Here is a 13,401-nt window from a genome sequence, read left to right as displayed (position 1 = left end):
AGCAAATTGGTGTCAATCTGTATTCAGATACAGGGCTGGCCCAAGACAGTCTGGGCAGCTGAGGCGAACCACAATATGGCTCCCCCCCGCCCACGCCAAGGCAGAAGGGCTGAGTGAAGAGATGCATCCGTGTTCCCCAAACTCGGGTCTTCAGCTGCTTTTGGACTACAACTCCCATCATGCCTAGCTAGCAAGACCAGTGGTCAGGGATGATGGGAATTGTAGTCCAAAATCAGCCAGCGCCCCAAGTTTGGGAAACACTGATCTACATGGAACAAGGGGGGGAATAATGGGCTAGAATGATTCAATAAAGCTCTATACTGTCTTGGGATCTGCTGCCCCAGCGCCTCCTGCGCCCGCCTTCTTTTGCTTCACGCCCCTTTCAGAGAGCCCCGCCCCTTTCAGAGAGCCCCGCCCCTCTCAAGAGACAGAGCTTTCGCAGCCTAACCATTCTTCGCACATGCGCAGTGAAACCAACAGCGCTCTCTTGTGGGGGGGCCGAGGCTTCGGCGTCTCAGCGCGTCCTTGCACCTGCGCCTACTCCTCGTGATACGGGCTGACGCCGGTGCTAGGACTGCGCACGCGCGCTGGGATGTCACGCCCGTATGCCGCGCCTGCGCACTGGGAGGTGAGTGGCTCCTTATATGGGGCGGGCTTGAAAACGCCCCTTCTTCTGTGGCGTCTTGCGGCTCCGGGCGGGGGCGTGGCTTCCTCTCGGCCCCGCCCCTCCCTCGTTGTGACGCTGCTTGGTGTCGTAGCGACGCTAAGCGGCTTCAGATGGCAAGGAGCCGCCGGTGAGGTCGGAGCTGGGGCGCTTTCAGCCCGGAGGTGAGGGAAGGTGAACGTGTGACGCGGGAGAGGGAAGAGGGGGGTGGTCCGAAGCGGGTCGGGGTCTTCCTCAGCTGAGGCAAAGCGGTTTCAAGACCCCTTTTCAGCACCTGCTATTTCTACGACACCAGCCTAATTAGTCTTAGAAAGCTGAGGTGGTTTTTAATAGGGGTCAGCGTTTTAACTTTTGTGTTTCTTTCTCTCTCTCTCTCTCTCTCTCTCTCTCTCTCTCTCTCTCTCTCTCTCCATTGCACTGATTTATCTTTCTCTCTCTTCATTTTCACTGTTTTATCTTTCGTAAGCTGCTTTGGGGTCGTCGTTTCGCAGTCAGGCGGTGTGTAAGTTTGATGAAACAAATAAATACCTCTCCTTTTCCTCCAAGGAGCTCCTCCCCCCCCCCATTCTCACGTCTTTTTATTTTATTCCCACAACACCCTTCTGAGGTAGGCTTTGCTTAGAGAGGGGCAGTGGCGGGTGGGGCTGGCCGGCCAATAATAATAATAATAATTTATTATTTATACCCCGCCCATCTGGCTGGGCTTCCCCAGCCACTCTGGGCGGCTTCCCAAAGAATATTAAAATAGCCCTTGAGCCATAGTTTGACACTCCTAATCCTTCCACCCTGCTGCCTTTCTTCTAGTATCTGTCCCAATTGTCTTTTAACCTTACCTGCTATGTGAGACTGGCCTCAATTATTATTTTTTAGGAGTAGCTCTGTCAGTAGAACTCACGAATCTTAATCTCAGATTTATGGGTTCAGGCCCCACGTTGGGGCAAAAGATTCCTGCATTTCAAGGGGTTGGACTAGATTGACCCTTGTGGTCCCTTATGATTCTATATACAGTGGTACCTCGGGTTACATACGCTTCAGGTTACATACGCTTCAGCTTACAGACTCTGCTAACCTAGAAATAGTACCTCGGGTTAAGAACTTTGATTTAGGATGAGAACAGAAATCGTGCTCCGGCGGCGCAGCCGCTGGAGGCCCCATTAGCTAAAGTGGTGCTTCAGGTTAAGAACAGTTTCAGGTTAAGTACGGACCTCCGGAACGAATTAAGTACTTAACCTGAGGTACCACTGTACAGCCATCTTTCTACCTTTGTCTTCTCTCCCCACCCTCTTTCTCCTCCTGCATCTCATTGTTTGAAACGAACACCCCCCTTTTAAAAAGAAATTAAAGGGTGGTTCTGCCTTTGCACAGCCTATCCGACATGTTTCTGTTCCCCAGTTTGGGCTGTGAACCCGCCAGGTGAAGTATCTCATTTAGTCTTGCTATCTGCTTTAGCAAGTTGTGTTGTGAGAAAACTGCTTGTGTGCCACGAGAAGTACAGTTTGTGCGCATCCACGAAAGAGGCCGTCTGTTGTGTCTCTGCAATGCGTGATTCACTATATGGGCCTTGCCTCCTTTCAGTTAGTCTCTTTCCCAGGGGTGAGAGGATAATCCTGCACCTCTCTGCATGGGGTTGTGTGATGGCATCACTCGGTTACCCCAATATAGAATTGCACTTTTGAGTGCCTCTTGACTGTAAGGTGGAGGCAAGCCTGAAGTGAGCGGTCCTTGTAGAAAGGTGAATGTCACTCATCCTATAGAAAAAAAATCAGCTGCCGTCAGAATAGCCATTTTCAGGTTGAAGAATAACGTGTGCCTCCAACTTTAAATTTGTGTGTGGGATTGTACTGAATAGTTGGGCATGGGAATTTTAAGAACTAGCTCCTCCTGTATGATACTGCCTGTCTATTGTGGTCCCCAGTGGAGGTGGCTTTCTGTTTCGCGACCATGAGCGGTGTGGCTGGAGTCCACATAGGACAAGGTCTTCTTCTTTTGTGGAACTCTCTCTTGAATATTTGTTTGCCACCACCACCACCTGTATTTCCACGGCTTGTAAAGGCTGTGTTGTTTTGTCATGCCTTAGGTGTGGATTAGCTCTCTCCCTGATTTCTCTCCCTGTATATCTGAAGAAGTGTGCATGCACACAAAAGCTCATACCAAGAACTAACTTAGTTGGTCTTTAAGGTGCTACTGGAAGGAATTTTTTTTGTTTTGACTATGGCAGACCAACACGGCTACCTATCTATCCCTGACTTCTGTTTGTGCTGCTTATAAAGCGTTTAAATTGCTGAGATGCTGTTGTGTTTATGGCCTCTTCCAGGTGCCCTTTTTAGTTTGCATTCATGATCTGTGCTCATGATGGTATCAAGGTGGTTATGTGATCTGTTTTTCTGGTACTTTTTGCACGTTTTGGGCATACAACTTGGTTTCCCCCCAGTGCATGTCCTTTAACTTCCTCCTGAAATTCTGTAAGTTTTTATGCCATAAATGTCCTGGCTTTTTTTTTTTTTTTTTTTTGGTCTCACTCTTGTTACCTTATAGTTCAAGAGTGCCTCTCCAAATGGCAGCAATGCAGTAGCACTGGGGAAGCATCACAGAACAACTTATAAAGCGGAATGATGGGAAGATGGTCCACTATAGTGGTACCTTGGTTTAAGAACAGCTTAGTTTATGAACAACTTGGATTAAGAACGCTGCAAACCCGGAAGGAGGTGCTTTGGTTTGTGAACTTTGCCTTGGAAGCAGAAAATGTTCTGCTTCCTGTTGAGTGTGTTCCATTTGTAAATTGAGTCCCACGCTGCTATGGGAAAGCACGGCTTGGTTTAAGAACGGACTTCCAGAACAGATTAAGTTCATAAACCAAGCTACCACTGTACTAATGTTCTGTTACTGCTTCAGTGACATATTGCAGAACACGCCCCCAAACAAACAAAAAACATAGCCTAGAGGTGCCTTACACATTTTCTGTTTTTGGTTGGTTGGGTCTGTTAATTTTTAAGTTTTGTAAGGTGCGCTTGAGGGCCTTTTAAAATGGCCAGGTATCCTATTTGGATTACCAGGAATGTGAAAACATGAACTGAATCTGTGAAAAAGGACTGACCTCAATATTTTCTCTCAATACTCTGTCATACACCAGTGTGACCCAAGTCTTAGGGCCCAACCCAGTGGTGTCCCCGAAAGCTCCCTTGTATAAATCTCTCCCCCATGTAAAATAATGATGAATAATCCCATCTTTGTTGGGGGGTATAAAATGCTGTACAGTATATGGGAGGAAGGGCAGTGTTACAGTGTGATCAAGGCCTTTCATTCCTGCTGCTGAAAGGCCTGACCCACAATGACACTATTGCAGTCATCCCTACAGTCACACATTGTCCTAGTGACATTCATCTTGCTAGTAAATAATGTTTTTGTCTTGGGGTAGGTGGGGAGGGGAGCTACTTGTAGAGAAATGGGGTGGGAGGCCCTGTAGGAGAAATGGGTCAGGGCCATGAGAGAGATGCTCTTGAGCAAAGCTACTTTGTGGGTGGGTGGGGGTAAGAAGAAGCAATGGGTTTAAGTGGGGGGAAGGGGGTGTAGTTGAATGTGGCTTGTGCTTAGGGAACTTGGATTTCCTCACTTTCTAGGAGAAGTCTAATTAGATACAGTGGTGCCCCGCAAGACAAATGCCTCGCAAGACGAAAAACCCGCTAGACGAAAGGGTTTTCCGTTTTTCGATGCGCTTCGCAAGACGAATTTCCCTATGGGCTTGCTTCGCCAGACGAAAACGTCTTGCGAGTCTTGCAATTTTTTTCGCTCCCCCCTTTTTCTAAGCCGCTAATAGCCGCTAAGCCGCTAAGCCTTTAATAGCCGCTAAGCCGCTAATAGGGTTGCTTCGCAAGACGAAAAAACCGAGAGACTCGCGGAATGCATTATTTTCGTCTTGCGAGGCACCACTGTACTGTTACGAGTGTTTCTGGTCTTGCTTAGTGACCCTCTCTCTCCTTTTTTGCCCATCTTGAGTGGTGAAGGGGCTGGTCTTGATTTTACGTGTTTTTCTTTGTGTTACGTGTTTTAAGTTTGTTCTTCCAACATCTCCTAACCAGTGTGCATTCTCTTTATCTATCCAAAAAATAGTGCTATTGTTTTTTAGACATGGGTATGCTTCTTTTAAGGTTATGTCCACAACTAGAGCTTAGTTCTTGTTTGTTTTATTTATTAAAATATGTTTCCCTGTCTTGTCTCTGGGTGGCTCTTAAGATGTCTCACCACAACACATTTTAAGAACAATACCACTGGGGTGGATTTGATTTAAATCAAATAGATTTAAATCACTAGTCAGTAAGACTTGATTTAAATCAATTTCTACATAAAGACTCATTCTTGCTGCTATAATCTTAATATTTACAACCAGATGAAGGTTTTGATTTTGGATTAATACATTTTTAGTGAAGTTTTTACTGTTATATAAAAAATTACTGATTTGGTTATACTATTAGAAATACTATTAGAAATTATTGTGAGCTTTAATAAGTTAACTGTTTATATTTAGACAACTTTTCTGATGTACTTTATTGGAAGGAGAAAAATAATCATTTCCTTAATAACAATTTAAATAATTTATTTAACTAAAAGAATAACATTATAGCATATGTATCCATATTTGTTAACTACTGTGGTTAGAGACTTTATTGTTTAGACAATGTCAGGCGAGTCCTGGGAAGAAGGGCCTGGAACCAGTGAACTCTTAGTAGTTGACTGGCAAGCACTTGAAGGACTTATAGATCCCAGTTACTTTTTCCACCCTACCCCCCTTTGGATATGCTTCTACATTCAGGTGTATATTCTGTACAGTTAAGTGTCAGTGCAGTTGTTGGAACCCAGTGGAGGATTTTTTAAATCAAAAAATCCTATTTTTTATTTTATTTTTTTAAAAAATCATTGATTTTTATCCACCCTGAATACCACAAATGAAACAGCATTAAAACTCATCAGCTGATCAGAAAATGTTGTTAATCTTGTCCACATTCTTCTTTTACAAATCCAAACCTTAACTGCTTGACTCAAAGTGAGCGGTGCCCTGGGCGTTCCATAGTTTAAATGTTACAGTTGGGGAAAGTCTCGTCTCACATTCATGCATGCCTTATTTCAGGTGAGGGGTGAGGAACTTGTGCCCACCCTCCCACCCCCATGTTGCTGGACTAAGTCCCATGATCATTGGCTGTGCTGCCTGTGGCTGATGGGAGTTTGAGTCTGACAATATCAGAGGGCCACAGATTTTCCCATGCCCTGCTTTAGATGACAGGGGTTCAGGCAGCAGGCCTGCAATTCTTGAATGGTACACACGACCAAGTTTACATCGAAGGAGGCAGTTCCTGAAGTATCTTGGTCCCAGACTCTTTAGGGCTTTGAAAGTTAAGACTCACACAAACAGGGACTCAGTGAAGCTGGAACAACGCTGCATGGAAATCCAAAACATCGTGCAGCAGGCAACAGTCTGGCTGCTGCATTCTGGAGCAATGGCAGTTTCCAGACAGGATGGTGCTGGATCCACAAGCACTTCCTAGGTGTACAGTATACCTTTTCTTGCCCGGGAACACAGCCCCACCAGTGGCAGGCCAAACATAAATCTGTATGATACAGTATACATATATATTCATGTGCAGAGAAAACAGCGTCATTTGCTGTTTTTTTCCTGTTGTGATTGCATTAGCAAGAGGGAGACAAAGGTGCTGCTGCAACTATTTATATGCTGCAAGCTGTTTGGGATCCAGGTAAACTGCAGGAAGTGGAACTGGACAATAAATTTTGGTTTCCGAGTACTGTATCTTCTTTTAATGATTTCTAGGCTGTCTTTCCAGGGCAAACCCTTCTCAAGGCAGCCTAACTTCAAATTTTAAAAAGGCAGTTAGCTTAAAACATTTCAAGAGCCAGCACCCTGTTCATATTAATTAAATATCAAACAGGATACTTGGTTGTCACTCTTCTCTCTCTCTCTCTGCTTTCTTATGCCTGGGCAAAGCAAGCTGAAATTTTGAGGTGAGAGAAATGAGATATCCTCTTGTTTTGCCCCTTCCCAGAATTTTAGCACAGCCGTAATACATGGTGTAAAAGTGAAGGGAACCAGTGCAGAAATGTAGATTGTATACAGGTTGCAGAATTCTTTCATTTCCCCATCACCATCTTGGTGCAGAATTCTAACCTTTTCTTTTGGATTACATGTGACCCTGATGATGTCCCTTTCTGAATCAGATTAACCTGGGGTGGGAGAGATACTGCTTTTAATGTCAACATTTGCCCTCTGCTTCACCATTTCAGGACACATTAGGAACCCCCTCCTTCCCGAAAAAACCTGGTGCAATGGGGTCTTTGCAATCTGTCGGCACCAGCTCCTCCTCGTCCAGGCGACGACAGAGAGAAGAGGACAACGATTTGCTAGACAACAAGGATCGGGAGGAAGACATTGCTAAGTTTCCATATGTTGAATTCACTGGGCGAGACAGCATCACCTGCCCCTCCTGCCAAGGCACTGGCTGCATCCCAACAGGTAATTCTGGCTCTGTATACCTTAGCCTGCTATCTTACTTCCAGAGGACAGTGAGTTTTTTGCACTACTAAATGGCATCCTAAAGTACCTTTTCCTACTGCAAATCCTGTCTTCTAGCATTTCCTACTATCCCACCTTGGGCTGTGCAATAACTGTACTTGAGAAATTCCTCTTGGGCCAGGCCGGCCAATGGCCTGGAGAGCTTCCCCTGTGTATGTTGTGGCTTACTACTTTGATCTATCTGGATTTGTGTGGAGTAAACCAATCCCTTGTCCTGCAGGAATCGCTGGCGTGGTATTCACACAACTTGCTGTTGTTGCACACCAGTCATGCCTAATAAGTGAGGGCTGTTGGAAGCTAGAGAATCCTACCCCCAACATAGGACTTGGACTGGGCTTCCTTCAGGCCCCTTCCTGCTACAGTTTTGCAATCTGCTGTTGTCAGTGGACTCCATAACAAGCTTCAGCTCCCATTGGTTTTGAAAGCATGCTTCATCCCGTGGGATCTTCCCTGCTCCCCACCCCCTTGTGATTTTCCTGCCACTTGTAGTTTATATCCTTTATAAATAAGTCACATGGTGATGTGGTGTGCATCTCGTTTCTCAGAGGTGAGGTTGGACAGACTGAATCTCACCCTGCAGACCTGATGTTGCCTGCCTGTGGTGGGGCAAACTTGGCAGATTCTATGGAGTGGTAGGTCAGCACCTCTAGATCAGTGGCACTGTCTTGATTGTAGACTCATGTCTGCCACAAGTGTATAATTTTGTTCAAGTTATATTTATTTCTATTTCTACCCTATACAGGGGTGAAGAACCTGTTGCCTTTGAGATATTGTTGGATTCAAACTCTCATCAGCCCCAACAAGCCTGGCCAATGGCCACAGGGGATGGGAGTGGTAGTCCAATAATATCTGGAGGGCCTCAGGTTCCCCTTCCCAATCTTGTTTGTTTATTTTACTTAAACTAAAGGTTCCCAAGGTGGACTTAAAACCAGTCTGTTGTTTTGTTGAGTATGAGTTATCATAGCCTCCTGTTTTTTAAACAGCTTAGGTAACACTTACCCCATCCCACTACATTGTCCTTGTAGAGTTGTTCACTTCTCAGTCCTGTTGATAATTCACAGGAAATTCAAGTAAGTTATTTAGGACTTTTTCATATGGAAACCCAGATTTCACAGTTCTCAGGCTGACCTTAAAAAACTGTGAGGTGCATATCTGTGCATTGAAAACAAGCCTGTAAGACTTGAGAGCTTCTAGCATTGGCAATTACTTCTTGCTTTCTTCTTCTAGAGCAAGTCAACGAATTGGTAGCTCTAATACCATACCATGACCAGAGGTTAAAACCTCAAAGGACGTAAGTACAAACGAAGTCTCTAACTCCTCTTGCTGCCTTTATGTTCTGGACATAGACATGGAAGTGAAGGGGAAAGGGGAGAATTTTGCCATGATAGGACTTTGTGTGGAGAAGAACTGATGGATTAAATATAACAGCCTAGTCCAGTGCCTTGCGCTTCCTTTGTGTTATGTACTGAAGTTCTCACCCTGGGCCAGCAGGGGGATACTGTAGATAGTTATGCAAATAAGGGATCGAAAGTGACACTCAGTGATTGGATAGTTTTAGAAAATTGTTACATTTACGTTGTACTGGAGCTCTATATAAGCAGGCTGACTGAACTCTTCAGTTCAGTTCTGGCCTGTGAATAAACAAGAGCTGTTTGAAGAATCGCTGTGTCGTCTTATATGTTCACCCCCAACTTAACACTTTGCAAAATGGAGATGTGCTTTGGTGTGTTCACTAATTGCTGGAAATCACGATCTAGGAGAGTGCTGCTACCCTGAGGCCCTGCTTGCTGATGTTCTTCCTGTAGGCATCTGTTTGACCAGTGTAAGAACAGGAAGCCTTTGGCCTGATCCAGCAAGGTCCTTCTTATGTCCTTATACATATAAAGTGTGGATCAGTTAGCAGGAGCTGAGCGCAGGAAGGGAAGCTGGCTAACTGTTGATCTTGTCCTCTGCAGGAAACTCTATGTTTTGGTGTCAGTGCTGCTCTGCCTCCTGGTGTCAGGGCTGGTGGTCTTCTTTCTCTTTCCTCATTCAGTCCTTGTGGATGACAATGGCATCAAAGTGGTTACGGTCTGGTTTGACGAGAAAAACTCCCTTGTGGTCCTTGCCATCACGGTAATACCCAAGTGTGTCTATATATTACTTAATGCAGCTGTAGTTTTCTGGATCGGTGCAAAGAATCTTATCGGCTTCCTGCCTTTCTTTTCCTCTGTCCTACTTTATAGGCCACTCTCCGGATCAGAAACTCCAATTTCTACTCGGTTGCAGTAACCAGCTTGGCCAGCCAGGTGCAGTACATGAATACTGTGGTTGGGACTCGGCAGATCAACAACGTCACCCGTATCCAGGCACTGAGTGATCAGCTGGTACTGCAGTCTGGAAAAGCAATAGGGGTCTTGCCTTTATGGTGGGGAGAGAGGAGATGTGGCCTCTTAAACTAATGCGCCTTTGCTTCTGCCCTGTTTTTCCAGGTGAACTTCACAGTGAAGGCTGAAATGGGTGGACCATCTTCTTATGTGTAGTAAGGACTTGGTTTTTGCTTATCTGTGTTTAATCCTCAGCTAGGCTCTGCAGCACTTACCCCAGAGTAGCTGCCACCTCTCTCCACCCACCTCCACTTTTCTTTTGGTTCCCTCAGGTAGTTAGTTGTCTTATGCCTGCTGGAGCAACTGCACAATAGAGCCAGGGGATAAGCATAAGCGGTGCACAAGATTTGGAAATGGTCTCTCAGCAATATCTTGCAATTGTATTATAGCATTGCCTCTCAAGATGTGGAGAATCATGCCCCTCCCAGCCAAACTTACTATAGCTTTTATTGCATGGTCCCGCCACAAACCAAGAAGCCTCGAGTGAGTGAGTGAGTGAGTGTAGTGTCTTGGTTCTTTTATGCCACTGCTCTCTCCTGGTTCCTAGGTTTCTCTTCCCTCTTCTTGCTACTTTGCTGCAGGCCCAGCTATCTCACACCAGTGTGGTATAGTGGTTAGAGTGTTGGGCTAGGATAAAAGAGACCCAGGTTTGAATCCCCACTGGATGGATGGGCTAGCTCAAGCTCTTTGCGTAACCTGCCTCACAAGGCTGTTCAAGCTAGAAAGTGCAGATAGCTCCCAAATAAAGATTAAAAAGGCATCAAAATGTTATCAAAGCTTGAAGAGCACTGCACTTCATTAAACACACATCATGAGAAGGTAATTTGTCAATATGATTAACATGACAAGACTTCACATTTTGTGTGTTTCCTTTTAATTGTTCAAGCCTCTTGCCAATTTATTTCTTTGTCTTGGTCTCTTCCAGTTTCTTTTGCACTTTACCCAAGATCAGAGTGCACAACATGGTGATTTTCATGAGGTATGCTGCTCTTATATATTCTGCTTTGCCTCTGCTAGAAGTAAATTTGACATCAGTCGATAAAGTGTGAATTCCTAACTAGACCTGTAGGACCATTGGACTCCCAGTAAATGTGTGGGTTGCAAGGAAGTACAGTGTACCTTGTGTTACAGACGCTTGAGGTTACAGACTCCGCTAACCCAGAAATAGTACCTCGGGTTAAGAACTTTGCTTCAGGATGAGAACAGAAATTGTGCAACGGCAGGCCCCATTAGCTAAAGTGGTGCTTCGGGTTAAGAACAGTTTCAGGTTAAGAATGGACCTCCAGAACAAATTAAGTACTTAACCCGAGGTACCACTGTATAGTTTTGTGAGAAATAAAATAACAAATTATCTGCTGGGTCAGTCCAAATCTTGAAAGCTGAACCAGAATAAATCACACAAATCCCCAGAACAGATTGGGGAAGGAGAGGGGAGAATGTTTGTCTCAGTGCTTCTTTGAATGACTGCATTTTTAGCATAGTACGGTATGCATGGCAAAGCATATAGGGGTGCAGCCTTTCTCTCCCCTGCCGTGATTCCTTCTCTTTGCTTCTGCCTCTCAGGACTTCAGTGAAGATCTCCTACATTGGCCACATAACTCAGAGTTCCCTGGAGACTCACCATTACGTCGACTGTGGTGCGAATATCACCTATACCCAAGGCAGTTCTCGGTCTGTACCCACACCACCAACTAGGGTAGGTGTAGCTCAAGAGAAGAACAGTTTGAGTCAGCTAATGTACTTCAGTGAACCTAGCAGCCTGGTTTCGACTACTGTATAACCTCAGGACAATGGGACTTTGCTTTTGTATTTTTGGAGGGCAGAGAGGGGTTGTTGTAGTTCTTGGTGAAACGGAAGCTATGAATGTCTCTGCACGCAGCACTTCTCCCACACGATTACATGAATAGCTGGACGACGCCTCTGCTCTTGTTTTGGAACAGCCTCTGCTTAGTCCCCACCCCACCCCCTTCACGCTGCCAGCATCTAGCTTGTGTTATTTTGCTCTTAGCTGATCACCCTTGGTTCTTGGGGACACCCTCTTGAGTGTTCCTCCTTAAAATTAGGAAAAAGCATGTTCCTGCAGGTGCTTCATTCCGCTGGACTACAAAGAATGAAATAATGGTGCTCCTAACTCTGTTGTAACCAAAGAGGGAACTAATATTCGATTGTGGAAGGGGAAGTAATCTTAACCTCATTTCTTGTGTACTGGTTTGAAACATTTGGCTTGCTTGTTGTCGGTGAGAACGACTAGGCAGGAAGTGAGAAGACTAGTCAGCAATCTAAGTTTTGCCGAAGCAAATGGATTTTGCAATAGTTACAGCCCTGTTGTGGGTGGGGATTTCTAGACATTCAACGGGGTTTTCATGGTTGCAGTTCCTTTTAAGCTAGTTTTGACTGTGTCAGTGGTATTCCTGAAGCTCCTTTGATGTCTCTTAGGTGTATTGTTCTAAAGAGAGCACTATTGATTTAGAGCAGAGGTGGCTAAGCAGTGGGTCCTCCTGCCCCTAGCTTCCATTCTTCCTTCCTGACAACTGGCCTTGCTAGCTGGATTGATGGGAATTGGAAAGCCACAGGTCCCCTATCCCTGACTTAAGAGTTGTCACACTTTCTGCACTAGATTTTTCTGCTAGGAAAGGGCTACGAGACTTCTGGATCTTTGCATCAGGAAAACCTATGAGCAGCGGGCTTTTAAAAATCTGACTCTCCAAGCTGGGAAATGTCGGGTCAGTTTAGTTGGCCCCTGTGCTGTTTAGAGGGGTTTGTTCTCAGTATTTTTGTACTTTGTAGTAAATAAAAATATTTATCTTTTTAGTGTTTCTGTCTACAATGTTTCCCTCTCTTGTAAGGATCAAGAGGGATACATCCTAGGTAAACCGGGAAAGTAAAATTTAGGACTGGAAGAATACTCCTCTGGGTCACTACTAATTCTTTACACTTTAGTAACTTCAAATATCTGCTGCTGAAGTTCATCTTCCCTTTAACACTTTTTTGTGTTCTAGCCAGTCTGTGGAGAAAAAAGACACCCATTTGAAGTGAGTTTTAACTCTGTATTTTGATACTTAAATGACGGGGAGAGTTAATGTTTCTATAGAATCTGTACCTTTCTGCTTGGAAGACTCTAGTGTTAAAAAGTTAATAAACCTTGTCTTTTGCTTTTGAGAGAGGTGTGCTGATTTTTCTCTATGATGTCAGTTTGATACAACATGGCTTTGTAGGATACTTGATGGCATTGCAGAAGTTGTGGTTTCCGGTCTTGCAGTACGATGGCTGGTGGTAATAAACCCAGCCCCAGATACGAAGCCTGCTAGGAGGGAGTTGGCCAAGGATAGTCTGGGACCTGCAATGGCTTATTGCTCAGTGGGATGTTTATCCAAACTAATAGTGGCGTTTCTTCCCTTGGCTACACTTTCCCTCCATTTAAACTCTGTGCTAGCCGATTGCCAATTTCCATAACTCAAAAATTGATCTGCCTTCATTTGGAAATTACTACACCAGTGGATTGTGGTCGTAACAAGAATGGGCAGAAGCTTTGTTGATACGATGAGAATGATTTGTTGGGTGGTGCATGTGCTGTGTGGACAAACTGCTTGTGAAAATGAATGCCCTTCCTACGTTCATAACGTTACCATCAACGCTAATGTACACCTGTTACAGAGTTAGTTCCGGCACGCGTTTTGTTGCAGCTCAGACAACATCCCTGGTTCAGGTGTGATACCACTTGCTCCAACAAACTGGTTTGTAGGCAGCACCTAAAGCCTTAGTTGCTCAGTTGGTTGAAGAGCAGCATTTATTGC

At 44.9% G+C, this 13,401-nt stretch overlaps 1 protein-coding gene across 1 annotated transcript; it reads left to right on the top strand.

Annotated features, from left to right (window-relative positions):
• Positions 1–684: 684 nt before the first annotated feature.
• On the top strand, positions 685–12,766 carry TMEM106C (transmembrane protein 106C). The gene is made up of 8 exons (XM_081898965.1): positions 685–828; positions 6,953–7,181; positions 8,469–8,532; positions 9,197–9,356; positions 9,467–9,607; positions 9,713–9,762; positions 10,533–10,586; positions 11,171–12,766. The coding sequence occupies exons 2-8, from the start codon at positions 6,995–6,997 to the stop codon at positions 11,385–11,387; spliced, it is 873 nt and encodes a 290-aa protein (XP_081755091.1). The 5' UTR covers positions 685–828; positions 6,953–6,994; the 3' UTR covers positions 11,388–12,766.
• Positions 12,767–13,401: the final 635 nt, after the last annotated feature.

This window comes from Podarcis melisellensis, assembly GCF_964234715.1.
Source record: "Podarcis melisellensis genome assembly, chromosome: 2".
Taxonomy (NCBI): domain Eukaryota; kingdom Metazoa; phylum Chordata; class Lepidosauria; order Squamata; family Lacertidae; genus Podarcis; species Podarcis melisellensis.
The sequence above is the reverse complement of the archived record's forward strand: the minus strand, read 5'-3'. Positions and strand labels throughout refer to the sequence as shown.